This window comes from Pongo pygmaeus, chromosome 3 (genome assembly GCF_028885625.2).
Source record: "Pongo pygmaeus isolate AG05252 chromosome 3, NHGRI_mPonPyg2-v2.0_pri, whole genome shotgun sequence".
Classification (NCBI taxonomy): Eukaryota; Metazoa; Chordata; class Mammalia; order Primates; family Hominidae; genus Pongo; species Pongo pygmaeus.
In genome coordinates, this window is record NC_072376.2 from 9,448,409 (window position 1) to 9,476,045 (window position 27,637).

A 27,637-nucleotide genomic window follows, 5' to 3' on the forward strand; every position below is an offset into this window, starting at 1 on the left:
TTACAGGCACTTGCTACCATTCCAGGGTAATTTTTTCTATTTTTAGTGGAGATGGGGTTTCTCCATGTTGGTCAGGCTCGGCTTGAACTCCCGACCTCAGGTGATCCGCCCGCCTCAGCCTCTCAAAGTGCTGGGATTACATGCGTGAGCCACCGTGCCTGGCCTGGTTTTAGTTTTCATTGCAAATGAGATCTTTTCCCCAAAATATAGGAAATAAATTGTGAAATGTTATTGGTCTGGCACAACTTTATTACATTTACCAATCTAAATGGTGATAGCATGTTCCCACTGATGACGATTTTCCTCAGATGCAACTAAAATGTCAATGTTATTCCAATAAAAATATCAGCAGGGTTTGACAAGCATTTTAAAATGCATATGGGCTGGATGCGGTGGCTCATGACTGTAATGCCAGTGCTTTGGGAAGCCGAGACAGGCAGATCACTTGAGGTCAAGAGTTCGAGACCATCCTGGCCAATTTGGGGAAACCCCGTCTCCACTAAAAACACAAAAATTAGCTGGGTGTGGTGGCACGTGCCTGCTATCCCAGCTACTCGGGAGGCTGAGGCAGGAGAACTGCTTGAACCCGAGGTGCAGAGGTTGCAGTGAGCTGAGATTGCACCACTGCATTCCAACCTGGGAGACAGAGTGAAACTGTCTCAAAAATAATAATAATAAATAAAAAATAAAATGCATATGGAAGAGCAAAGAATCAAGAATAGCCAAGGCCATTACTGCATCTTTATAATATCCACTATGGGAAGCCTTTCCATAATTTATATACCTGTAAACTGTAATATTAGAAATAATTTTAAAGAAGAGTCACAACAAACAGCATAATGCCACAGCACAGAGACCCAGACATAGATCCACACAAATATGAAACCTGGATATACGGATGTAATGTGACAAACAGGAGGAAAAGCCTGGACTCTTTAACAATGGGTTTTAGGACCAGTGAGTAAATAATCCACATGGAATTAACTTTTGTGAGAGTGTGAACTTAATATGACTTTGAAATTTTTTCATATAGAAAAAAAAAATCTGGACCTAGATCCTTTTGAAAAAGATTTTTTACAAAACATATAACTGACCACTTGTATAACAATATGGATTCCACTGTTGTATGAAAGTTTATTTTTAATACCAATTTAACATGAAAGACTATTTTCTTAAACTCAGGGTAGGGAAAGATTTATTTTTAAAAAAAGTACAAGAAGCCCAATCCTAAAGAAAGTTTTTTTTTCTATGAATTTTTTTGTTTGTTTGTTTGTTTTTTGAGATGGAGTCTCGCTCTGTCGCCCAGGCTGGAGTGCAATGGCATGATCTCGGCTCACTGCAAGCTCCACCTCCCGGGTTCACGCCATTCTCCTGCCTCAGCCTCCCGAGTGGCTGGGACTACAGGCGCCCGCCACCACACCTGGGTAACTTTTTGTATTTTTAGTAGAGACGGGGTTTCACCGTGTTAGCCAGGATGGTGTCGATCTCCTGACCTTGTGATCAGCCCGCCTCGGCCTCCCAAAGTGCTGGGATTACAGGCGTGAGCCACTGCACCCGGCCCTTCTATGAATTTTTAAGAGTGCCCACGTTTTCTTCTAAAAGTTTAAAATGAACAGTTCAATAGTAGACAAAGAATATAGATTATACACAGAAAATTCAAATACCCAATAAACAGGCTATTCACAGGAAATTTAAATGTCCAATAAATATTTGCAAAGGGGTACTAGCTCATTAATTAGGAAAATGAAAACAATACATTGTTTCAAGTTTAGTATTGCCAAATATTATGTTGAAATTACCGTTTCTGCAGATCTTCAACTCCTATCAGGATGTTACCATTTCACAAGTATCAGATTGGCAAGTTGCTTTCCACATAGATAATTGACATTTATACTTCTCCAGTATGCACCGTATGACCCAGTGTGTTCGATATCATTGGTGTTTATCAATACACTGGTTCTCTTGTTTTTCCTACGTGCAAAGATGGTGGTGCTGAATAGCCCTGTTAGGTTATGTGAGCAGTTCTGGACAGCTGGTTGTGAGTGGCATGCTGTGTGTTGTTTCTCACCGGTGCAATATCCTCTCCTCGTACTCCTCTCCTGTCTCAGGGATGGTGACACCCGAGTGATCCCGAGGGGCAGCTACAAGATGGGGCCCTCCATCAGCCTAGGTCCCTAACAGACTGTGGGGAGCTGAGCCCCTTATCGACCCATGGTGGACATGTAGTGTGAATGAGAAATAAACATTTCTTCAGTTGAACAACTAGAATTGCCAAATAAATGAGTGCCAACCTCAAAAAGTCCCATGTGAACAGTTTCTCTAGGGTACAGACTTAGAAATAGAACTGCCAGGCATTAATACAGAACCTGGCACAGAACTGGCAATGCCTAAATGTGGGTGAGCAAAGTCTCGCCTAGCTTACCCTAGTTTCAGATATATAGAAAATAAAATCCAATGCTTCCCATCAAGGAGCTCACAGAAGTATATAAATATTCACAATACAGCACACCTCCCCTTCTATGCTGTTCAGTAGAGCAGCCACTGGGCATGTGAATGCTTGGAATGTGGCTAGGGTGGCTGAGGAACTATGATTTTAGAATTGAAGCAGTGTAAAATATCTTTCCATTAAAAACTTCAGGGTTTTGGTAGGGTTACTTTTGATTACAGTAACTGAAAATTTAGCATTAAACTTGAAACATGCTGTATATGTAAAATACATACCAGATTTCTGAAACTTGTTTTTTTTTTTAAAAAAGTGTGTAATGTCGCATTAAATATTTTGCTGATTGAAGATAATATTCCAGATGTATTGGGACAAATTAAATATTTAATTTCATCTGATCTTTTCACTCTCTTAAAATGTGGCTACAAATTGGCTTACACTACGTTTCTATTGGACAGCACTACCCTAGACTTAAGTCTAGATCCTTAGCAGGACATCTCATCCCAGCAGTCTGATGGATGTGCAAACCTTAAAAAGCAACTCATACTGAGTGTAGCTGTGGCAACAAGACTCTACATATTACAAAGCAAAGGGCTTTGCAGATACCAGGGGCTACTAAGGTGCTCCTGCCAAAACACTATCCTACACATTACTTCATTTATCCTGTCATTTATTAACAAAATATAGGCCAGGTGCCATGGCTGACACCTATAATCCCAGCAATTTGGGAGGCCAAGGTGGGCCAGTCACCTGAGGTTGGGAGTGTGAGACCAGCCTGATCAACATGGAGAAACCCCATCTCTACTAAAAACACAAAATTAGCTGGGCATGGTGGCGCATGCCTGTAATCCCAGCTACTCAGGAGGCTGAGGGAGGAGAATCGCTTGAACCCAGGACGCGGAGGTTGCGGTGAGCCGAGATCGCGCCATTGTACTCCAGCCTGAGCAACAAGGGTGAAACTCCGCCTCAAAAACAAACAAAAAAGTGATTGGAGGTCCTTCAAAATCAAGGTTAGAACACACAAATACTCAACACAGTTCTCTGCCCCTACTCCCTCATTTTGTTAGAAATGTATTCATTTCATGACATGTACTACAAGTTAAGCTATTTTCTAAATGAAATAATGTGATAAATGAAGGCTCATAACATTTGAAAGGGCACCATGTAAACCTGGTCAATCAGGTGTTATTAATTTTCCTGAGCTTCAGTTTTAATATGTTTTCTATTACACAGTGTACATTAGTGACGGCCACTTCCTAGCTTTACACGCTTGAAGTCAATTTCCACCCATGTTTCCTATTTGAATTACCACACTACAGCTACCAGGTCCCTGGTACTCCATGCATAATACAGAGCCCCTTCAGTTTCCTGCTGCCTTATTTGACCTCCACTCTCCCCTAAATAACTACTGTCAAAGGTAACAATTAACGATCCTATAGGATTCAAAGATGACTCGTTTTTTAACTCAAAATAAACTGAACAAATTGCTGAACTTAAGCAACTCACCTCCCTTTTCCTCAGATCTGCCAATATTTGTCACAAGTCCAATTCTCTTCCTTTCCCTTATGACTCCTTGGGCCCTGGGAGTGAGATGAGGAAATTAAGTGCCTCTTTAAATATCCTCATACTCTTGCAACCAAAATATATGTGGACTCAGGTGCAAGAGATCATTTGGAGAGATGACATCAATAGTGCAAGTACACGTGGTCCAGAGGCTCATCACTGATTGGGAACTCTTCTACCCAAGACATGGAAGGCAGGATAAAGGCCCACATACATTCTCTGCTGAGGCCACTAACCATGGCACGAAAATTGCCACTGCTGTCCAAACCAGCACCTCTTGTGAATCTGCAAGCAAAATAAAACAAAAACATAACCTGGCCTCATATTAGGGTCTGCAAGGTTAACCATCCCATCATTGCATCTAATTCAAAACATACCCTGGTAGAATTCAAAACACCTGTTACGTAGAATGATGCCTTGCCTTTGACTCAGAAATGTATAATACAAATAGGCTATGTAATAAAGTCACCTGCATAACGTTTGAAATCAAAGGGCAAAGAAAATTTTTGTTGCTTTATTTAACAAAATTTATGCCAACTCCTATATCTATATACAAACATGTTTCAAAACCAGAGCAGCAGACACACAAACTGTTAACACAAGAATTACAATAATGCTTAAAACATGTTACACAATGTTTTGTTTCTGCTCATATAGACATTTACAGATTTAAAAATTATTCCAAAGGCCGAGCAGCATCACATCTTCAATTTCTAGGATGGATTATATAACATGTCTTAAAGAAAAAGGGATGGAGCTTGTGAGACAATATATTTTGTTCAGTCTAGTTCAACAGACAGCAGGTGGCCCTTAATGAAGGCTTACAAGATGTTCTGGACTGGGGATACAAAATTGAATATAATATAGTCTATTAGAGTATACTTTGAGTCAGGTTTTCTTTTTTAACTTTTACTCTGTTTGTCTATATCCTAAATATAACAATCTCTCACTTCTGGTCCGCCAAAGTAAGAAAACCTACTTTAAAAAATAAGTTTAAAATGATTTTATTGGTAGTATTAACAAAATGTAGTGATTGGAGGTCCTTCAAAATTAAGAACCCACACAAATACTCAACACAGGTCTGCCCCTACTCCCTTGTTTTGTTAGAAATGTGTTTATTTCATAACACGTACCTACAGGTTAAGCTACCTTCTAAAGCTCTTTAGGGAGGACAGCTACTTTTTGCTTTCCCATTTTTGACTTCCAAAAACACTTTTAATTCCTTAAAAGGTATTCTAGTTCTGAAAATCCTGAAAAGCTTTGCTACATATTCTACTCACGCAATTAAGCTCCATCAAAGTATGCAAGTTGTGTTTTTAGCTAATGCTTGAAAAACAGTTGATGCTGCGAAGTGCAAATACTTCAGGTTGACAGTTAACACTCTGACCTGATTCAAGGCCAATTCTCAGTCCAGCTTTTCAGGAAAAAGCACTATATGGTTAGGAATAGGAGACAAAAAAGTGGGGGAAAAAAAACAAAACAAAAAAAACCACAGCCTTTTCTTCTTCACTCCTCTCCTCTCCATATCTTGGGAGCTATTTTTCATGCCACAGGAGTACAATATATAACACGGATAAAACTTCCAATGCTCTCCTTTACGTAGTGGAATGGTACCAAAGATCTACTTCCTAAAAAGCACCAAATAAAAATGCAGTAACAAAATGATCCACAGGGGTTTCTACTCACTTGTTCACATAAACCAGACCCCATCATTCCTGTGCTTTCATTTTCCAAAAGTGAGATTAGACCCTTATAAAAATGTACTTCCAAAATAAATTTCTAGAATATAAAAACGTTCTACATTTTTCCAATCCATGTATCATTATAAAATAGGAAATCAGAAAATTAGCTACTGCAATTTTCATATGGTAAAAAATATTTTTATGTGTACATACACACACATATATAAAAATGCAAGTTTTAAATTTCAATAAAAATTAACCAATTAACTTGATGATCATGTATTGAATTATACAAAAGAAATGTTGATTATCTGTAATGAGAACAAACTGCAAAGGATTGCAATTCCATCTATTGGAATCTAAGACTTTCCCATGTGAAAAAAAAATCAAAGTCTCCAATCGACTACCCAATAAAAAATCACTGGTGTCTTTTTCAGGTCCAACAACTCTTTAGTTTCATTCACTGCACCCCACAAATCGCCTAAGGCAGGAATAGCCCCTGGAGGGAGGGAAATGCAAGTTGAGGCTGCCTCGGGGTTGTGCCATCTGTGCTCTACCTGGAAGGTCAGTACCCAGCTACACAGGCAAGTGAAGACTAGAATCCTGTCTTAAGCATTTACCCAGCCACCTATCTGCCCAAGAGGCTGTGCTTGTGCAGGGGGTGGGCCTTTTTCTAAAGAACACAAATGTGTTGTGCAGATAAAAGACAGTCCTGACATCTGTTGGTAGAGAGGGGAGTGGAAGGAGTGTTCCTGGAGTTGCTTCCCTGAGAAAGCTGAGCAGCAGGGTAAGCATGAATGTGGTTAAGATAAATTAGATACAGCGTTACTTAGAAACAGGGTTACTATCAATGAAAACTAGGGATCATGTTCCTGTAACTTTAGCAAAAACAGTGGGAGGTCTCCATTTTGTTGATTCCTGCCATTTTCTAGTAATTTCATGAGGGAAAACCTTAAGGGGTCTCAAAGGCACAGAACGGAAGAAACACTGGGCAAGGAAGTTGTGCTAGTCCACAGGAGGGCCTGTTCAGAAGAAATGGCAGAGAGTCTAGTGTCCATGAATCAAAGGGATCAAGAAGAGAGAAGACAGCATCCACCCACGGTCTTTGGATGAATCCCAAATGAAAACTAAAAGGCATATGAAACCCCTTTCACAACTTCATGAGCCTACCTTGAACTGTGTTTGCGAGTTTTACCTATGTTGTAAGCCTGTTCCCTAGCATTTTAAATTGGTCACTTATGTTTCTGGGAGTGGTAAGGGCAAAGAGCAAACAGTTTTAGATATTTTCCTTTTGTAATCTCTTTTTGTCTTTGCAAAAAGGTACGTTCCCTTCCCATATGTCATAAACCAATGTATTTTAAAGAAAGCAAAAGCTAAGTATTTGAAATGTTATCTTTCTTCTAACACTTGCCGTGAAAGGAGTAAATTCAGGCAAGCAGTTGAAAACATTCTTTAAAATGGCCAGTAAAAGCAAAACTCTTTGTGCTATATGGAACACTCGGGAGTATTACAAAACCAGGGAGGGAGTAAAAGAATGGCCATTTCTCTATAACCAAATTGAAGACAGTAAAGTAGAAAGTATAATTTCCATTGTGCACCAAATACTAAGAACACAAATTAAAGCAAAAACAAAATGGATGTGCACACCAAAACAAAGGTTTTTCTGTAGCATTTATATGAAGAGCATGTGTAAAACATTCTCAATCTGCCCCTCTGAATGGATTATGAAACATCTGTATGTACTCAGAAAATGGGGTGCTAAACAAAGAAAAGTCTCAGATCCCACTGAAAATCTGTTCAGTTTCACAGACTCTCGCCAGAAAAATGCATATGTACCAATTTGCGTGTACAAATTCAGAGCCTTCAAATACATTCTGGGGTCCAATCACATATTTCAGGTTCAGACTCCTAGCTCCCAATATTCCTACAGTTCTGAAGAATGAGCAGTCCTCTCCTTTCTACAGTCTGTATTTCTTCTACTGAATCTTGGTGGAGGGACTCCAAACCAGAATAAACTAAAAGATAACTTGCTTTAAAGAGTAACTGTTTACTTATTTGCCCTTGGAGGAAAGAACATCCCAATCTCTAGTTGCTTCTATCAAATGCCGTTGGCCATGACTCATCCACTCTTCCTGGTCTTCATACAGTCGCCCACAAAACCAGCACTTAAATACACACTGTGAAGAATCATCAGGCAAGGAATCCACTACCTGGTAGTTGTTTTTATGAACTTTTTTGAGTTTCATTTTCAACATCATTTGCCTTTTAATTTGACTGGCTTCTTCCGCATTCTGGTAGGTCAGGCGTACATGATGCCGTCTGATGCCCAGCTGACACCTAGTCCTCTCTGATAAAACAACTTTGAGGACATTGCCTTTGTATTTATTTATTACCTTCATCACATTGGTCACTTCTGGTGAGTCCACATCAGGGTGGTTTAACACAATGACTGGCTGGTTCCGACGGGGACACTTAATCAACTGATCTGGCTTAGCTGCTATCAGTCTTAGTTGCCTTGCAACCTGAAAAATTGAAGGATCCTTGAGACAGCGGCTGGGCTCAGCCTGAATTTTGGTTTTCTTCCTGGATAAGTGTACTTGTTTGGTTTTATTTCTACTTATAGAAAGACTTCTGGAAAGCAGTCTCCCTTGCTTATTTAATTCACTGCTTCCTTGCTGTCCATACAAGAGGCCAGTTTTTTTATGGATGGTGCTACAGACAGCACTCTCTTTTCTCAGTTTAGGCCGCAGAGGTGTAGCGATATTTTGGGACATATCTATTGGCCCCCTTTCACTTCTTAAAGGCTGTAAGTCTGAGTCCGCCTGTTTCACAGGGCAAAATGGAACCGGTTTTATTAACTGTGTTTCACTGCAAGGTATGCTGACAGGTGCTTCACATGTAGCCTCTATGATGTGGGCATTCTCAGAGGAATTAAGAACCCTCAACACAGCGCCTTTGGGGATTAACACTGGCGTGGCAACATGAGCCTTCCTGGCCGCTCGGCTTTTGGTTTTCCTATTACTGCCATCTGCAAAGTGTGGATATATTTGTTGATGAGTAAGCTGTCTATTACCAGTAATACCACCATCATTCGGAGGTTTCTGAAGAGTACCTGTGGAATGGCCAGGACCAGTGAGTGACACGTTGATTTCTTGAATACCTTCAGAGATAGCTTTTGAAGTTCCCTTTGATGCCTGCCCTACAGAGCGACGATGTGCACTATTTGAAGCCAAAGATGAAGGCTTGCCACAGGACTCAATTAACTGAGCTATCTTTCTGCGCAACAGTTCGATTGACTTTATTTTAGATGTTGAGCTATTCCACTTAATGCCCTCGGGGACATTTTCAGATCCAGAGCTCAGAGAAAATACTGATGAGATGACTGGGCCATCATTAGTGTCGTTAGTCCTTTCAGAATTCTTTAATTCCAAAGGCTTATCCCCAGGCTGTTGAGATCTATCTTCTCCAGTTATGTTTATATGTAAATACTCACTCTTATGTTGAGAGGAAATCTGGCCTACAGTTGAAACTGCCTTGTGTTCTTCTGTCTGGTTATCTTCCTGCTTCCTATTAGAGGAAACCACTTTTACAGGAATACTGATTTTACTTGTAGATTCCAAGTCATTTTCACTTACAGGCAATAAGCCCTTTTCTCCAGAGAAGGAAAAGGTTGCAGGTGATGCAGCAAAAGGGAGTAACTTCTGTGAGTTACTGTGTAAATTTCTTCCATTTTCAGCAAAACAAACAGCAGCTTTATATGGAAAAGGGTTTGATGCAGCTCCAAGGCTACGTAAAACACTGTTTTTAAATACAGATGCTAGAGAATGACCTTTTAAGGCAACGGAAGGAAAAGCAGTTCTATGTGGATACAAATTATTTTTTTTCTGAAAATCCTCAATTGTTTCCGAATTAATGAAGGATTTTCCATTGTTGTGCACATTAGAATTTGGCATAATAAAATCATAAGACCTTACCCATTTCACATTTTTAAGCTGTTTCTGAACTGAAGGTTGAAAACTATCAATGCCTACGAGTTTTCCAACATTCCCATCAACTGTCAGTGACTTTGTTTTTTCTGCAGAAAGTACTTTTTCTTGTTCATTTGAACCCTTCTCTTTCATCATACGTTCAGAATTACCTCCATTACCCCTCCCAGCTTCAAGGCAATTATTTTCTTCCAGCGGAAACAGTTTCAGAACAAGCTGCTGTGTACCATTGACAACCTTCACGTCTATCAACTGGGCTAAACAGTTTGCAGGGACAACTAGTTCTGCTGGTGCAACAACTGTCAATGGCATACCTGGCTGAACAGGTTCTTTCGCAGGGGATAACACTTCTACTTCAACATTTTTGTTCTCAAATAGGTTGACTTCATTTGGCTCAGACAGGGTCATTTTATTTGGAATACAAACTACATCTTTTTGGTATTCCTTTGGTTCAGGTAACAACACGATATTGTGCATTTTGTCTTTATTTGCATGGAGAGAGAAACCTGACAGTTGATCTGACCACTTATTTTGAAATGTAGTCCGTGGATTGGAAGCTTTTAGAAGCTCTGGGTTCTGTTTTGAAGTTCCGGTTCTTTTTGGCTCCAGCTTGGCAACAGCTTTGACTGGCCGTTTCGCACCTGCCCTTTCATGTACTCTCTTCGTGTGTTTGACAATATAATCATTTCTAATAGCACCATAGTCACAATACTCACACTGATAAGGAAATATGCCTGTGTGTTTCACCAAATGCCTCTGAAACTCTCCTTTCGTATATGAAATGCAGCTGCAGTGAGAACAAATGAATTTAATCTCCTCGTGTTGAAGGGTGTGCTTTTTGTACTGCAGCGGGTCCTTTGTGGAGAATCGACATTTATCACAATAGTATTTGCCTGGCTTAAAGTTCCTTACCTTAAATTTGTTATTGATAGAACTTGAGAAGTTTTCAGTTTTATTTCCAACATGAGTAGCACTGGGATTATTGCTCACAAAATGAAAATTGGGAGGAGCTGCACCGAGGCTGCACTGGAAGCAGACATACATACCGTCCTTCCCTGTACCCTTCTGCAAATCTTGAAGAGAGATCTTGTGAACACTTTTGCACTTTGCACATGTAGCAATGGTCATCATGGCAGCCTCTGCCTCTGAGCCTTGATACAAAAGGGTTTGTGCTTCTTGTCTATCTGGCCGAGGTGCTCCATTAGCATCAGGCTGTTTGGGTGACATGGTCAATGAATTATGTCCACCGTTCAAGTGTGTAGTGTATAGCTGCTGTCCAATATCCTTCATCTTATCTGCATTTCTAAAAAGAGCCAACTAAAATTCAGAAAGTTTTCACATGATAAAATCCTTAGGAGATATCCTTCTATACAGTTTGTGATGGGTAGGGGCGCAGCTACTTCTTGGGTGCATACTTAATTATCTTTCTTTATATACTGCCACAGTAGGTTCATGATCCCAAAATATGACTGCTTTCAGCTCTCTGACATTCCAGGTAACACTAAAGGAAAACAAAATTATAAAGCATGATTACTACAAGAGTTCGGCTAAGCTATTAACAAACTTATCCTATATTTTAATGGCGTTGGACATTTTATGGTAAATCTCAACATATGATTTTAGACGCATGTTATAACAATAACACAACAGAGTTGGCAAGTAAGCCTAAATTGAAAACATTTTCAAACTCAGCCCCCTATAAATTACTTTAGCCAAATCATGAATGAACACAGATATACCAGGAACAACTACATCATAGAAGCCATTCAGGACAGCCTTTGATAAGCGAAAGTCATTTTCAAGTGTCAGTGAGCACATCTTTCATAGGTATAATTTCATATTAACTTCACAAAAATGTTATACAGGACACTGTCAGTTCAGTTTTTGAACAAGTTAGTTATCAAGTGGTAGAGCTAGGGCTTTGGCCTGGGGTGTTCACATTTGTTTCTACATTATAGCTTATTATCAGCTTGAATACCAACTCTCTCACTCACACGCTTAATTTGCTTTCATGAGTGCTAAGAAGCCCATAATACTGACAATGTTAGCAAGCCTGCTGCAGCATCTTATTGGGAATCTACTATGTGCTGGGCATTATTCAAAAGTGCTGTAAGGCAGTGAATGAAAGCAAATCAGTCCCTCTCCTGGTGATGCACACACTGCAGAGGGGGAAACAGATTACATATTTGCCAATGGTGGTAAGATACTTGGGAAAAAAGCAAGGCCAACAGGACAGGAAAGGCCACGGTGATGAGGCTGCAGGGCTGGGTATGGAGGTGAGGACAGTCAGAAAAGGCCTCATGCTAAGTTCATGTCTGAGCAGAAACCTGGGGGCAACCACAGTGAGCACTGTGGCTGCTGGAAAAGGGGTGTTTCAAGCAGAGAAAAGGCAAAGATCTGTGGGAAGTGGGCCTGCTGCTCGTGAGGAACAGCAAGGGGAATGGGGAACAGGGGACATGTTCCAGGAAAGGCAATAACCCAGTATTGTACGGACATGGCAGGGGAGAGGCTGGAGCAGAAAGGAGATCACAGATGGCCTGGCCTGGGACACAAGAGGTGCCGAATGTTTTCTAGAGCAAGTAAGCACTCCAATATACACAGAGTAACCTTTTTTTTCTTTTTTCTTTTTTTTTTTTTTGAGACAGTGTTTCACTCTTGTTGCCCAGGCTGGAGTGCAATGGTGCAATCTTGGCTCACTGCAACCTCCGCCTCCAGGGTTCAAGCAATTCTGCTGCCTCAGCCTCCCGAGTAGCTGGGATTACAGGTTTGCACCACCATGCCCGGCTAATTTTGTATTTTTAGTAGAGACAGGGTTTCTCCATGTTGGCCAGGCTGGTCTTGAACCCCTGACCTCAGGTGATCTGCCTGCCTCAGCCTCCCAAAGTGCTAGGATTACAGGCGTGAGCCATCGCACCTGGCCACAGTGACTCTTTTATATAATCTTTAAAGACACTTATTTTCCCAGAATATGCCAAACTAGGAGCATAACAAAATCCATTCTAGTTTGGAATCTGCTAAAAGCCTTTCTTTCATGACTTAAGAAAGTCACCTAAATCTTCTGAACCTCAGTTTTTCATCTGGCAACAAGAATTAGGAACAATTATCCAATCCCTCCCAGCGCTGCCATGATGATTAGAATGCTAGAGTATAAGAACGCTGGAGTATAAGAGAAGACTTTTGAAATTTTCGAGTCCTTCTCCAAGTGTCAAGAGGCACCCAGAGGGACTCAGTCAGTGTTTGTTCAATGACAATGATGGGTGGCAACACAGGTAGCTTCCTTCCGGCACAATGCTAACAGGCCAAGAGCCATATAAAGGTAGTCTGAAAGACCGATGTGGGGGAGTTTAAAAAAGCCCCTCCACAGGGGCTCAAGAGATACAACAGTAACGCACTCAGATCTGGCGTAAAACCTGCCCTTTGGAAAGCACCAAAATAACACATCATATCTGATGACAAGCTGTATTTTCTTTGGCAGTGTTGTCTTTTCCTACTCTACTTTTGCGAAAGATAGTCAGCTTCTTCAAAAGCAATTTCCAGCATGAAATCAAGCCCTCAATTAGACTTGCCCTATCTTAAGTATGCATACAACACTTCGACATCAAGCAGATGGAGGCCTGCGGGGTTGCAGTGGGGGGTTGGGGAAACATCTCTCCCCTCAATGTTCGAACACAGGAAACATACCTGTGTAAGGGGACCATGATTTTGGACAGGACACATGAATGCCTCAAGCTAGCAAACAATACATGGGCAAAGATAAGGCCTTTTACATTACACTGCATTTCTGGTGGAGACAACACAACTTTCAGAGGAGTCATTATGAGAAGCTGGCACACACTTTAATTTCCAAGTTTGCAGAGGCTTTAGTGAAGGAAGACAGAAGTAACTCCCAGGATTTCTGCTGCTCATCAAGTGACCTAAAGCAAGAACTTACCTGTATCTCTTATTATCTATTAAAAAAAGGCCCATGACTTTTATGCCCAGTCTGACGCTGCTGATCCTTGAAATCACACACTTTATCATCTAAAGAACGCTGCTATCATCAACATAGTCATGTCAACATTGTTATCCAGGTAAAACGGAAAAGCTGCAACAGCAGCCAGAACCCAAGAAAACCAAAGCCTAAGGAATGAAAAGGCTTAAGGCTGGTGATAAGGGGGATCTGGTCTAGCGTTCTCAACTTGGAAAAGCCTCAGAATCAGAGCAAAAATGGACAATTTCCCAGGCTTCATCTCAAAGCGAGTGAATCTAAGTCTCAGGAGAGAAGGAAGGAAAGGAGATTTTTGTGGCTTGTAAAGGCACCCTAGGTAATCCTGATGAAAAGCCAGCATTCCAAATTACTGGTTGAAGCTTCCGAGAATATTTAAATCCTTAAAACATCTTCTCCAATTGACCATGCAGCTGATAGTTTAATATTGCCATAAACAAAAAACCACTTCCCTCTATAGGCAGCCAATTTTATATTCACATAGTTCTCATTATCAACAATTTACCCTTAAATGAAACAGAAATCAACTTTCCTATAAATTTCCTTGTTCTGCCTTGACTCTGGAGCAACAAAAATAAACTTAATTCCTCTTGATCAACCAGTTACCAATCTGCACATCTCTCATCCTCAGTTCTCAATTCTGTTCCAAAGATTTACATACAAGTTGGTATCTGTTTATGCTCTGATCTACCCGTTTTGTAATACTAGTGTGTGAGAAAGAAACCTGCCTGCCACAATTTGCTTACCAACTATTTCAACATAACACCCTCTATATTAGCCCTAAGAAATTCTCAACTATGTCATGTGACAAGATTCCTCTATTTGAACAATCATCCAAACCAGGATTCCACTGGCTCATTTTCAGTGTTTCAGCCTCTTGCTCAGCCCCCAGGAGTCTTCAAAAATCCCAGAAGGCACTTTTGCCATTTTTCTCTCTAAGTCCTTTCAAAAGTTGGGGGCGGGAAGGTATCATTTATTCTAAAACTGAATACTTGAAAATCTGAGACAGACTGGGCAGCATGATCACGTCCACCAGCAACGAATGGAGAGCATCCCAGCCAAGGAAAGTCCCCAGTGAATACACCAAGCCAGCCAGAACGCATGAGGAAGGCAGAGTCTTAGAGAGGCCTCTGCAAAACTTTCTCAGCAGTTATTTTGAATTAAGAATCCATAGGAACAAGTGCCAATACGAAGCATGCAGCCATGATTATTAGCAAATGCAGTGTGATGGGGAAGGCAGGACATCTGGGCCATAAATGAATTATGTCACCTGTTTGAAAGTATCTTCTTGGCTTCTGAACTATGCTCAAGATAATGCAATGTTACCACATTGCCACATCCCTCTGTGCAAGTGAAAAAGATGTGAGGTTTCTTCATAACAAGCAGATGGGAGTTCTCTTTGGCCTTTGTAACCTGTGTGTCTAGTGACAGGGGGAAATGCATCTCAGATGTAATATTCAAAGACAAGGTAAATGGACACAGCCACACAGAAGAATGAAGATGGTTCTGATGTTGGTATTTACACATGGACACTCCTGAGGGACAGCAGGCATATCTGTGTAAAAGGCTCTCAGCCCGTCCCTTCCACACAACGTCCTCCATGGTTCACATCCAAGTATACACTCCTGTGAAGCTGAGTCCTCCTGGCAAGTTATGACTGTGGATGGATGACCAAGGAGTACAAAAGACACTGGAGACAAAGCTGTGCATAGGTATGCTGACACTGAAAGGGTACTCAATAAATCACTATTAACAGCAGGGTCAGTGTTTGCCTACCGTGCAAATTCTCAACATCTGTTGCAAAAGCCTCTGCATTTGGCATCTTAGGACTTTCAGATAGCTTAGGAAAGCTCTCAAAAACAGAGAAAATAATACCATTAATTTTATGGCACAATAAATAAGATGTCCATTTATTAATTTGCCTGTTTTCAAAAAATTATTTAGCAACATACAGTGAGTTTTCTAATGTAGAATGATGTACAGCATGGGCCAAAGATGACTGCCATGCACCAAAGGCGAGTGGCACAGTGTGTCACAGATGTGCTCTCTGGACTGAGTCTTATCTTTCTTCAAAGGAAAGACCTGGAAACAGCCCTGAATGCATTCACTGTTGGTGGGTTTTCTTTTGATTTTGAGCTCATTTGCCCTGTTTTCTCAAAGACTTACTATGGGGACATAAAAACACAGTATCGAGTTTGGAAGAATCCACATCAGTGACATTGAGGGCTATAAAAAAACATAAAAGACTGTGTAAGTTCCTATTAAAAATGAAGCATTTGACTTCTAAATATTGGAAACATCTAATGCTCAATAGAATTCGAAGAGAAACAACTGGTAACACAGTGTTTAAAGCTAGAGATTCTGGAATCAGATTATAAGGTTTAAAATCCCAGCTCTATCACTTTCTAGATACACAACCTGGGTATGCAAACTGTTTTGATTCCTCACCTGTAAAATGAGATGGAAACAGTACCTACCTACCCCACAGAGTTACTGTGAGAATTAAATGACTGACTTATCATAAGCTGTTAAAAATATTATTTTCCATTTTTTAATTAAAAAAAATACCAATCACATAGTCAGAGGGGCTAAAATACAGTTTTCTTAGCTGCCTAATTAATTGCTGTATTCAGAACATGCCCTGAATCTCACTTTATATTTTAATCTTATTTGTTTGGTTATACAGCCCAAAAGATAATTTACCTCTGTGGCAAAACCACCCACCTAGCTTTAGTGCAAAGGGGCTAACAGCCGTTTATAATTACCATAGAAAAGATGCTCCAAGAGTACTCACTACAATTTAGGTTTATATACAAACTAGTTACTAAACTACCTTTTCCTCAGCCACTTTTCTCAAAGTTCAGCCAAAGTGTGAAATATCCCTGTAGCAAATCAATGTGTTTCTGTGATAAATGTTAATGTGAAAAGGAAAGGTGGGTGGCCAATTATATCACATACATGCTACATGGACCACCACATACATTTCTGTTCATGAGATGCCCACCAAGCTCAGTGTTAGTTGACTGTAACTGCATCGTTTTTGGATGTAGAAGCAAACTTAAGCAGCTCTTTTCAGGAATTCTGACCCCAAAGTCCTCCTTTGAATGTGGCTCTACCATACTCATTGCTGGGGCAGGGTATAGCTGCTGTACCCATGAGGATCACATGAAATGGAGTGGAAAGGTTTACAGTTCCAACTCTGATCCTGTCCCTCATTTTCAGGGTCCTTCAGCAAATAATTTTTCTCTGTGCATTGCCAAGCAAGGAATAATGCTTTACCATCAGCAAACTTAAAGGGCGATCAGGAGATGCAAACTAGATAATATATGCAAAGCATTAAGCCCAATGGCATAGCCACTTAAAAATTATATCTATATTCCTTCTGTCTCTTTTCACCATAGCAAAGGCTTGTCTAGCTTTCCCAGTAACTAAATTTTTAAAACAATTCTACCCCAAAGTGCCCAGTAAACAATTAAAATCGATCAGGAAAAAAAAAAAATCAACATTAGACATCAACTGCCAAAATTTCCCCAGTAGGATGATATTGAGGAAGAAACTCTTGCCTCAGAAAGAGCTTTTTAAGACCATTAATATGAATGTGTGATGGGGAAGGCAGGACATCTGGGCCATAACTGAGTTATGTCACCTGTTTGAAAGTACCTTCTTGGCTTCTAAACTATGCTCAAAATAATGCAACGTTATTACATTGCATTATACTACAAAGTGCTGGGTAAACAGATTTAAAAGAGGAAAAAAATCCATTAAGTGTCATCATCTTTTTGCCAAACTACCTTGCACTGAGATGACTGAATTGCAAATTGATTGCCATCTTGATGACGAAAAATACTTCCAAATGCTGCTGACAAATGTACCCATCCTTTGGATCCCAGATTTCCATCTGAAACCAAGTGTACTGCTTGGGCAGCAGAATGGACCAAGACCAGCTGCAGGAGACAGCCCGATTCCTCTGCTTTTCCAGGTGAAAGCAGCTGAGTGTAACACAGTAGAGAATAATGACCTTGGGACAAGAACAAGGTTCAAAACCTAGGTGTTTGGTTTACTAGCACATGATTTCAAACCTGTTAACCTATCTGAACCTGAATGTTCTCACTCATAAAATGTGAATATTTCTCATTTATACAGCTGATGTGAGGATAAACGAGAAAAGGGTGTATGCAAGTGGGAGGTAACTTTATGCTTGGCAAAGAATACATGTTTCGTTAAGAAATCAGTCAATATATATTTTTAAGATGGCTTCACAGGTAGAAGAGTCCAGTAATGTCCAGAGAAGCAGATACTGGTTAGCTTAACAAATGAATCTGATGAGGCAAAGGTATACATCAACATGAGTTCATTAGTCGGCAGGAAGTGAGGGTCTTCTCCCCACCCTGTCTACAGGGAGTATTTTGGAGATTGACTTGACACTGCTGTGCACATCAACTGAGTCTACATCAGAAAACAAAGGAAGTGATATTATAGGCTTTTTCTTAACATTTTAAGAAAAAAATCTTTGTAAAAAAGAATATAGCCAGTATTAGAGTGCTTGATGTCTAAAACTTAAACTTTGTATGTGAAAAAAATGTGAAAGAGCAAATATGCTCGTTAAGCATTAAAAATTATATATGGTAAAAATAAGGTAGTATCACAAAGCATATTACAAAATTTTATGTCATGAAGCACATCAAATGACTTCGGGTCTCTAAAGGTGCTAAAAATGAGACGTGTATTTTCGCATTTCTTTTTTGCCTTAAAAATTTGCAGAAAGAAATGGATTCAGTTTAATAGAACAGTATAATCAAGCACAGAAAAAATATCTCCCATTAAACCAGTAGTTCTTAACCTTGGCTGCATTAGGGCAATTGGCCTGTCATGTGCCCGGGATATTAAACTTATTTTTTAAAGGAGGTCCCTGGGACAGCTGGTCACCCCACTGCACACCAGAATTACTTGGAAGCTTCAAAAATAATGATGTTCCCCACCACCCGCAAGACTCCACTGTAACTGGGGAAGAGGTGGGTATTGGGATTTTTAGAAGCTTCCCAGGTGATTCTCATATGCAGCTATGCCACCAAGGCTGCAAACCACCTGATACTACAGGTGCAGGTGCACTTGGGAATGGCAATAGTAATATCAACATCCTTGTACAAGATTTTATATTCTTGTGGGTGCCTGGAGGTGGGGTGAGGCCACCACCCCTGGGCTGTAATGGGGCAAACAGACAAGCAGACTCAGGGTTCCACCCTTGCCTAGCCCTGTGACCTTGGAAACACCAATGATGCTCTCTGTAAGATGTATAATGAGGTATCTACTTTGTAGATTCTTAGGAATTTGAATGTTCCTGGCACAGTGCCTAGCATAGTGTGAATACAATGAGCACTGCCCAGGACTGTTTTATCCCCACACCTGCTGTGGGCTGCCGTTTTTAAGGAGTCTAACAGAAGATGGAGATAAGTAAATGGGTATGATAAGTAGAGTAGTGAATGTTCTATCAATGATCTGATCAGAGGGCTCTCCCAGTGGCTGGCTGCTTGTCAATCCCGGAGCACCTTGGCCCAAGTCAGATGGAAAGAGTGCCTGCATAAGCAGGTTCCTATGTTACCTCGAAACTTCTCAAAGCCAGCCTTCAGTTATCTGCTTCTTCCCTGATAACAGGTCTGGAGAAGCTATATGGCTTTTTGAAGATCACAGAGTTGATGAACAGCAGCAACTGTGTCCAATCTTACATTCTTTGTTTTCTGCTACCCTGCTGTGTGAAGCTGTGAAATGAAGCCATAGTCAGTATCTCCTGCCACTTGAGCACTGTTCTTACTTCCTGCCTGGAGCCTTGGAGTTGCAGATATAAGTCAAAACCGTGCAAGTCCCACGGGCTCTTCCTTCTCTTTCAGGCCTTCTCTTCTCAGGCGTGGACTGCCATGAGTTTCACAACCTCAGGCCCTGGTGTAGGCTTCTACATCAGAACCCTGGGCGTCAGCAAGGCGCTGCACAAAGAGGCCTGCAACAGAAGCCAAACACTTGGGTTTAAGTCCTGGACCGGCACAGCCTTGGTTTCTCAGAGTGTTGAAGATAAGGGGAATGAACCCCAGAAGTGGTTCTCAAGCAGGGGTGTATGGCAAAGTCACCCACGGAACTTAAAAAGGATTCCCAGGACTCACATGCAACCTAGCAAATCAGGTTACCATTTCCTAGGGTGGGGCTCAGGCATATGGTTTAAAATTCTTCCTAGTTGATTTTGATGCCTCCCCACCCTCACCCCATGATGACAATGTTTAGACTGGCTGATCTGTAGCTGCTTTCACTCCAAGGATGAATCCTGGAAATTGCAGTTAGCTGGGTTTGCATAACAAAGAAAATGCAGTAGACAGCAGGCAGTTTGAGAACAATCATGACTGGGGAAACCCTCCCTGGTAAGGATGTTGTTTATCATGATCAATAGCAAAGGGTTTGGCCAAGGCAGGCACTCAGTAAGGTTCGTACTGGTTGAAAGAATGACTGAATGAATGAATGAAAGAGCAGCCTTCACAGAGACAAAAATAAAATGTTCTTTGTTCTTCCTTTTGCACAGAAACTGGCCCCGATCCCCTTACTTAAAGGCAAATAAATCTCCAGAAATCTAAATGGATTTTTTAAATTGCCATTTTGCATTTTTAAAATCTTCAGATTGGGCATAATACATCAGAAAGGAGTCCCAATAAATAAAGGAATGCCATCCTTTGTCTGCTCTTTTCAAATTGCATTTGCAATGAATGTTATCAGCATAGCAAACTGTCTACGTACAAAAGTGTTATTTTTTAAGGCTAAATTTGATCCAAGATGAAAGTAATTTTTAAAAATTGCATCCTAGGTTAAAGATATCAATATCACACAATTTTAAAAAAGAACTATTTGTATTCTACTCAAAGAGACAACAGTATGTAACATTGGTTTCTAAAACAATATTTTCTGAACCCTTGGCTGTGTACTGACATCACACGCTGGGCTGAACTTTGCATATGTGACTCAAGAGAGAGAAAAGAGATGCATTCCCATCCTCAGTCTCTGCTCTACTGTAGAAGAGTACTGCAAGCTTCTGGAGACCCAGGTTTGTCTTAATTCTTGGTGATTTCAAGTCTAAACTTAGGATGGTTTAAGGATACTAACACAACACTAGAGTTTAGCTACGTAGATTTCTACTTTTAAATAGGACATAATGCTCAGTATTTTTTTTTAATGTTACGTTGATAAATCGTTCATTATTCCAATTTTTAAAGTCAGAGGTATTTCAACGGGATACATTAACTACCCAACTTATAAACACTTAAGTGTTTTCTCCCGTTCGCTCTTTTGGCTTTTCCTTTCTGGTTAAGAAACTTTCATTGTCTTGAACCCTGCAATTTCTTGGCTTTACAGAGCCCCAAACCCCAAAGACACCAAAGTAAGACGGGCAGGCTGGGATGGGGAGGTCCCACAATGACATCAGCATGTGGAACAATTCAAACCTTCACCATCTCTTCTCAACCTCCTATGTCCTCGCCCCCCCGCAAAAGATGCGCAGGACCTCGATGGACGAGCCCACCCCTGACCCTCTCAAGGAAAGACAATGCCAGGCTGGTTTTCGAGTTTATTGTCGGCACGCTCCCCCGATGGCAGGCAGCATCCGAGGCGAGCGCGCCTGAGCCTGGGCGCTCGGAGGACGAGGCCGGGTGCATCGGGCGCATCGTCGTCTCCCAGGCGCGTCCCGCTCGCCGCGAGGTAAGGCCGGGGTTCTTCCAACCGAAGAAAACCAAAACCGTCAACGCTCAGCTCCGAGGCCCGCAGGAGGCTTTAAAAATGGCCTCCTGACGACACTTCCTGCTCGGCGCGGACGGTAGGAGCCCTCGGAGGAGGCATCCTTCATAACGCTGGGGGCGGGGAGCGCAGGCCGGGCCAGCGGCGCCACACGAACGGCCCCGCGGGACGCCGCCACCCCCGCCTCGGTCGCCCCTGCGCGTCGGGCGAGTCCGCGGCGTCGCGGCGCACAAAGGCGAGCTAGGGGCGCCGGGCCGGACCCCGACCCCAGGCCGGGCCCGCGTCCCTGCTCAACGCGCGCCAAGCCGCGGCCCAGGCCCCCACCCCAGCCGGTGCCCCACGCCCACCAGCCGGAGCCCGCGTTCGGCCTTCCCGGTGCCGCTTGCCACGACGCCAGCCCTCAGCGCGGGCACGCGGGGCCGCGGCCGCTCCACCCGCCCCGGCTTGGCCCCGTCAGGCCCCCGCCCCGTGCGGCCCCACGACCCGGCCGCAGCCGACGCTTCAGTCACGTACACGCGGATCCGGGGGCCCTCGACCTCCCGCTCAGCTACTTACCCGGCAGGCCGGATTCGGGTGCCAGGTCCCGGCGAAGGGGCGTCTACACCGCCGGCCGCAGACCGCCGGCGCCGCGCCCGCTGTAGGTCCCTACCCGGGGGGCGGAGCCCGCGCCAGCCCCGCGCGTGCGCAATGTGAAGCGGCGGCGCGGCTCCAGCGAGGTCGGCGCCTGAGGTCTCTAAGGCTGCGCCCTCCCCCGCCGGGCTTCTAAGCTGTCCAGAGCCGGGAGCCTCAGACCCAGCCGAGCCCCACTTCTGGGCTTAGAGCTTGACCTAAGGCGTTCGCACCGTAGCGAGCGAGGTCCACACTTAGCCATGCCGCAGGCAAAAGAAGGATTCGGCTTCGGTCCTGGCCCAGTCTGCCATCCCAGGGCGCCTGCCTGGTACCGGGTCCCGCGGAGGGCGGCCTTGGCGCCTGCCCCCCTGGAGCCTGCAGTCCTGCAGCGGGTGAGTGAAAGCGAGAGAAAAGGAGCTCAGGTCCTCAGCCTCCAAACTCGTCCTTCTTGGAGAGCTTCAGTGAAGGAGATGGCCTTGAAGTCCTGGGTACAAATCCTGACTCTCCCTACTCCTTTACATCTTTGCTGTTGGACCTTGGCGAGAAAGTCCCCTGACCTCTCTCAGTGTCTTCATTTCTGAAGACGGGGAAGGTCGTATGTGAGGCGCAAAGCCTCCTCTAGCAGTCGGGCGTTGTGAGGGTCAGAGGGGACAATGAGTGTGGGAGTCTGGAGAGGGTGTGAGCTCCTTTAATGCCAGAGTTTCTTTCCTGCCTCCTGGACTTCGATGCTATTTTGGGCGAGCCAACTGCCCTCTAGATACACCTCCATCTACGATCTGGAAGGAAGACATATTTAGAATAGAGCCTCTAAGAGGAAAGAAGAGGACCATATTGCCAGGTCCCACATAATCAGTGACTCCCCACAAAGTGAAACTGCTCTCCAGCAAGGGCAGGTTGAGGCATGGGAGCAGCGTCACTGGGAAGTACGGTTTCTTTGGGATGAACAGCTAACGTTTATTTCAAAGCTCTGGAAGGGGGGCGGGGGGGGGCGGGGCAAGGCTGGTTTCCATCACCTTCCTGTTGGCGGCCAGAGGTCGGCGTGCACGGACAGCGGCCAGTATGCTGCACGGAGATGTGGGGCTGGGCAGTAGTGCCACACGGAGAAGCACAGTTGAAGAAGACAGGCTCAGCCACAAGTCCAGCAGCTGGGCAAAACCTCCGCCACTGAAACATCAGGAGCTGGGCAGAGAAAATAGCAGCCTAGAGGGCAAATCCTTCTGCCTGCCCTAGGCTGCAGTGCTCCTAACCTCGGTCCTGATCAGGGAGCTGCTAGGCTCCTGGTTTTCTATCTCCTAGGGCTCAGAAAAGCTAAGGAACCTCTTCTCAGAAAAACACATTTATGTGCAGATAGCTCCTGTCAGAGAGAATATGCCAGAGAGTTCAAAGTCTCCCTCAAGAGTAGGGTCAAGTTGGGAAAGGCATTGAGAATCCAAACTAGCAGCCACTGCCTAAAAATCTCTAGTGGCAAAAAGAGCCACATCAGGAAAAACTATTAATTCTGAGTATTGGAGAATCTGAGGTCTAGACATTAGAAAATTTTCCTAAACTTTATAAGGAGAGGCAACTCTCCTTATAACTTCTACTCATGCATCACAGTTCTGCCCTATTAAGTCACACAGAATTGATGTAAGGTACCTGTGGGTCTCCTGGGAGTTTTTCTGAAGTGAGAACTGGTTATAAGTCCCAGTTCGGCCACATAGAAGTTGTGAGCCTGTCTGAACCTCAGTTTCTCATGTAAAATTCAGTGAAAAATAGGTCCTTCCTCCCAAGGGGGTTGTCAACATTAAACAAGAGAAAGCAAGTCAGGACTTATCACAGTCCCTGGCAGATAGAAGTGACTTAACTTACTCTTCAGTAGCCCAAATTCAGGGAGATGAAATGCTTTGTGGAGTGTCTGGAAATGGAGTGTTTACAGCCTGAAAAAGGGTCAAGGAAAAATAGAAACTACTTCAGCAGAAACCTTTAAGGCTGATGTCCCTAAAAGTCTTTTGATGCTTGCAAATGTGAATCATCACACATTCCCTACACATGTCTGCCCTTCATGTCTTCTTCCCCACCCCCCAGCTTAGTTTGCCTAAATTCCATGGATCACTTCTCTCACGAGTTGAATTATGTTTCCCAGAAAAATACGCTGAAGCGCTAATATCCCCCACCCCCAACTTATGGATATGACCTTATTTGGAAACACGGTCTTTACAGATGTAAGACAAGGTCATTAGGGTGGGTCCTTATCCAATGTGAATGGTGTCCTTATAGGGGACACCATTCTGTGTCTCTGTGAAGAGACACAGAGAAGAAAATGCCATGAGAAGACACGGAGACACACAGGGAGAAGAAGCCATGGACAGAGGCCGAGATTGGAGTATACAGCCACAAGCCAACGACTGTCGGAAGATGGAAAAGGCAGGGAGGATCCTCCCCTAGAGGGTTCAGAGGGAGCATGGACCTGTGGACACCTTGATTTCAGACTTGTAAGCTGACAGAACTGTGAGACAATACGTTTGTTTGGTACAGCCACCCTAAGAAATCAATGCACCCTCCTAGTTATGACTACCTAATGTAGGAGAGAAGAAGGAAGACGTGAACCAGCCGTTGAGTATAAGATTTGGGAGCCAACGTTCATTCATTCATTCATTCATTCAACAAAACATGTATTGGGCTGGGTGCGGTAGCTCATGCCTGTAATCCCAGCACTTTGGGAGGCCGAGGCGGGCGGATCACCTGAGGTCAGGAGTTCAAGACCAGCCTGGCCAACATGGTGAAGCCCCCGCCTCTACTAAAAATACAAAAATTAAGTGGGCGTGGTGGCGGGCGCCTATAATTCCAGCTACTCAGGAGGCTGAGGCAGGAGAATTGCTTGAACCCAGGAGACGGAGGGTGTAGTGAGCCAAGAAGGAGCCACTGCACTCCAGCATGGGCAACAGAGCGAGACTCTGTCTCAAAAAAACAAAAAACCAACCATGTATTGAATGCCCATTCAGTGCAGGCACAGGGTAGTGCTGAGGCTAGAGGAATGAGGAACAGGGTAAGGCTCAGCCCTCAGGGAACATTCATTTCCTGACCACAAGCCTTACAAATGCAATGACGGGGACTTGGGAGATGAGCTGTAAGCCGTGAGTAGGAAGCTGCCACAAGAAGATGGAGAACAGGGAAGAGGAGAGCATGTACAAAGGCCCTGAGGTGGGCGCTTTTGAGGAAGAAAAGGAAAGGCAGCGTGGATTTAGATCATTCTAGGCACCTACAAACTGTGATCTTAGAGAGCCCTTCATCAAATTCTGCCAGTGGGGAGCTTGGGGCTCAGAGAAAGGCCTCCATGAGCTTTCCATGATCATCCTTTCTCTTGCTCTGAACTTCCTTCCATGCTTCATTACCCAGTTTTATATTCTCTCTGGCCTCTAGCACCTCCGAATATTATGACTTGACAAAAACAGCACCATCCGTTGGAAAAGGGCCAGGTCTTTAACACCCAGGTCAGAGCACAGACATGTCGATCTCAGACACTTCAAGACTTTATGCATGGACAGGAGATCCCAGGAAGTGGATTTTTTTTTCTTCTAAAACATTTCAGAAGTTTCTAGTAACTTCCTTGAGCCTTAGTTTGCACATCTGTAAAGGAGGGATAAAGGCCCCCCAAGCTCTGATAAGACAGCCCCGGTTCTCAAGCTTACCTCGCCTCACAGTCCTGGGGTGTAGGAGGTTAAGGATGTAGAGCCCGAATCCCGAACTCATTTGCCATCCTTCCAGCTGTGTGGCCTTGGCCAAGTTACTGCCAGTCTCTGAGACGTTTTCTCAACTGCAAAACCGGAGTAACTGGAGCAACCTTTCGTGGAGGGTGTCAGGCGCTGGAGCGTGGCTAAGGCAGGGACCACGTCCCAGCCGCCCTTTCCCGCCCTGCGGCACACACCCCATCTCTTGGCTCTCGGAAGAGCCCGCACACTCAGCTTGGCCGCCGCGGCTGCCGCGGAAGCGCGCAGTGAGGTTGGTGGGGCCACGAGCGGCGCGCTGAGCATGCGCGCCCGATAGAGCCTCGAGAGGCGCCGGGCCGCGCCGCGCTGCAGTACTGCCCGCGGCCTGCAGCGTCGCTGCGCGCCCGGCTGGCGCAGCTCCGCGTGTAGAGCTCTACCCCGCGCGGCGGGCGGTGCAGCTCCGCGCTCAGCTGGTCGCCCTCGCTCCAGCTCGCCCCGCGCTTCCGAGAATCGGGAATGTAATGTTTTGTTTTTACATTCCAATTTGCTCCCTCCCCAGGCTGGCGTGGAATCCGAGGGTTCGTGATGACTGCAGCTCTTCGCCCCTCCCACTGTGTTCCCGCCGCCTCTGGGCTGAAAGCGCTACCAGGACCCGTGGCGCGTGGGCTTTGTTCTTCATTAAATCCTTGGGACATAGCAGGAGCATGGTGCCCGGCACAGAACAGGCTTGGCTTCCACGGCCCATCCAGGCGGAGCCGTCAGCGTCCCTTGCCTAGATCAGAGTTCTGGAAAGCGGAGAGGGGGACAGGGGCCGTTCCCCAGATCGGTTCCGGAGGACATAGATCAGAACCAGAGAGGGTGCATTTAGAAACTCATTGCAACCTGACAAAGCTGCAGCGTTGTAGCGCGGGGTCAGCAACAGGAATTCGGGTTGGGTGGAGTCGGACTCAGGGAGTGGTCGCTTGTGCACAGAACTGTGTAGACTCGAATAGGCTCGAAAAGGATAGGCGTGGGGGCAAGACCTAGTCCTTCACCGCAGGTACATCTAGGCGGCCGCGAGGGTCTCCTGGCTCATTTTCCTGCATCCACTGGCCTCCCACCCACACTGCGACATCCAGAGTGGTCCTTACACAAAGCAAAGTGAATTAAGTCATTCCCCTGCTCCAGAGTCCTTGCAGCCTCCAGTCCTACAGGATGCGCCCCTGCATGCCTGCCAGGTCGTCTTATACCCTCTCCGCATGGTCTTGCAAAACTGACTCCGCTCTGCACCGCTGATGCACTAGGCTTCTCTCGGGAAAGACCTTTGCACGAATTATGCCTGCCTAGGGTATCTCTTTCTCCTCTCAACTCAAAAATCACCTTCTCAGAGGCCTTTCTAACCATTTCAGTACTCCTCATTCTGTCACGTCCCTGTGTTTTATGTTCTTCATAATGAACTGAAACTATTTGTTGTATGTTTTCTTGGGTCTTTTCATTTTCCCCTACTTGGAAGTAAGCTACTGTCTGTCTTGTTCACCCTTAGATTCCCAGCGCCTAAGGCAGAGGCCTGACACTTATAGGCACCCATTATAGTTGAGTTCCCATTTATTAATTCAAGCAAAAACTGTGGTTTGGATCACCAAAGCATGAAACCCTACTTGGAATCTCAGGGTTTGGATATTAGCACTTAACTATTCATCCACTCCTTCATCTCTAAATTTTCTTGTCAGAGAAAATCATGGAAATAATGATAGTATCTGCTTCATGAGGTTTCCATGAGGATGAGATGAGTTACTTTTTGTAGAAGACTCATGTTGAGAGACATTTATGATTGCATCAGTTAGGATGGGCTGGGTTACACTACGGTAATAAAAAAATCTCCCAAATATCAGTAGCTTAGAAAGACAAAGATTTCTTTTCACTTACACTAGATCTTCATC

General features: G+C 43.9%; 1 protein-coding gene across 4 annotated transcripts; it reads right to left on the minus strand.

The window, feature by feature from the left end:
- Positions 1-4,485: 4,485 nt before the first annotated feature.
- Positions 4,486-26,012, minus strand: ZNF518B (zinc finger protein 518B). Of its 4 annotated transcripts, none has more exons than XM_054486873.2 (3): positions 21,979-22,093; positions 19,469-19,651; positions 4,486-11,175 (listed from the first exon to the last, which is right to left on the minus strand). In XM_054486873.2, exon 3 carries the CDS (start codon positions 10,962-10,964, stop codon positions 7,740-7,742), a length of 3,225 nt encoding a protein of 1,074 aa, XP_054342848.1. In that variant the 5' UTR covers positions 10,965-11,175; positions 19,469-19,651; positions 21,979-22,093; the 3' UTR covers positions 4,486-7,739. The 4 variants fall into 4 exon arrangements, with proteins under 4 accessions (XP_054342848.1, XP_054342847.1, XP_054342849.1 ...); XM_054486872.2 differs by having other exon boundaries at positions 19,259-19,651; XM_054486874.2 differs by lacking the exons at positions 19,469-19,651; positions 21,979-22,093 and adding an exon at positions 25,701-26,012.
- Positions 26,013-27,637: the final 1,625 nt, after the last annotated feature.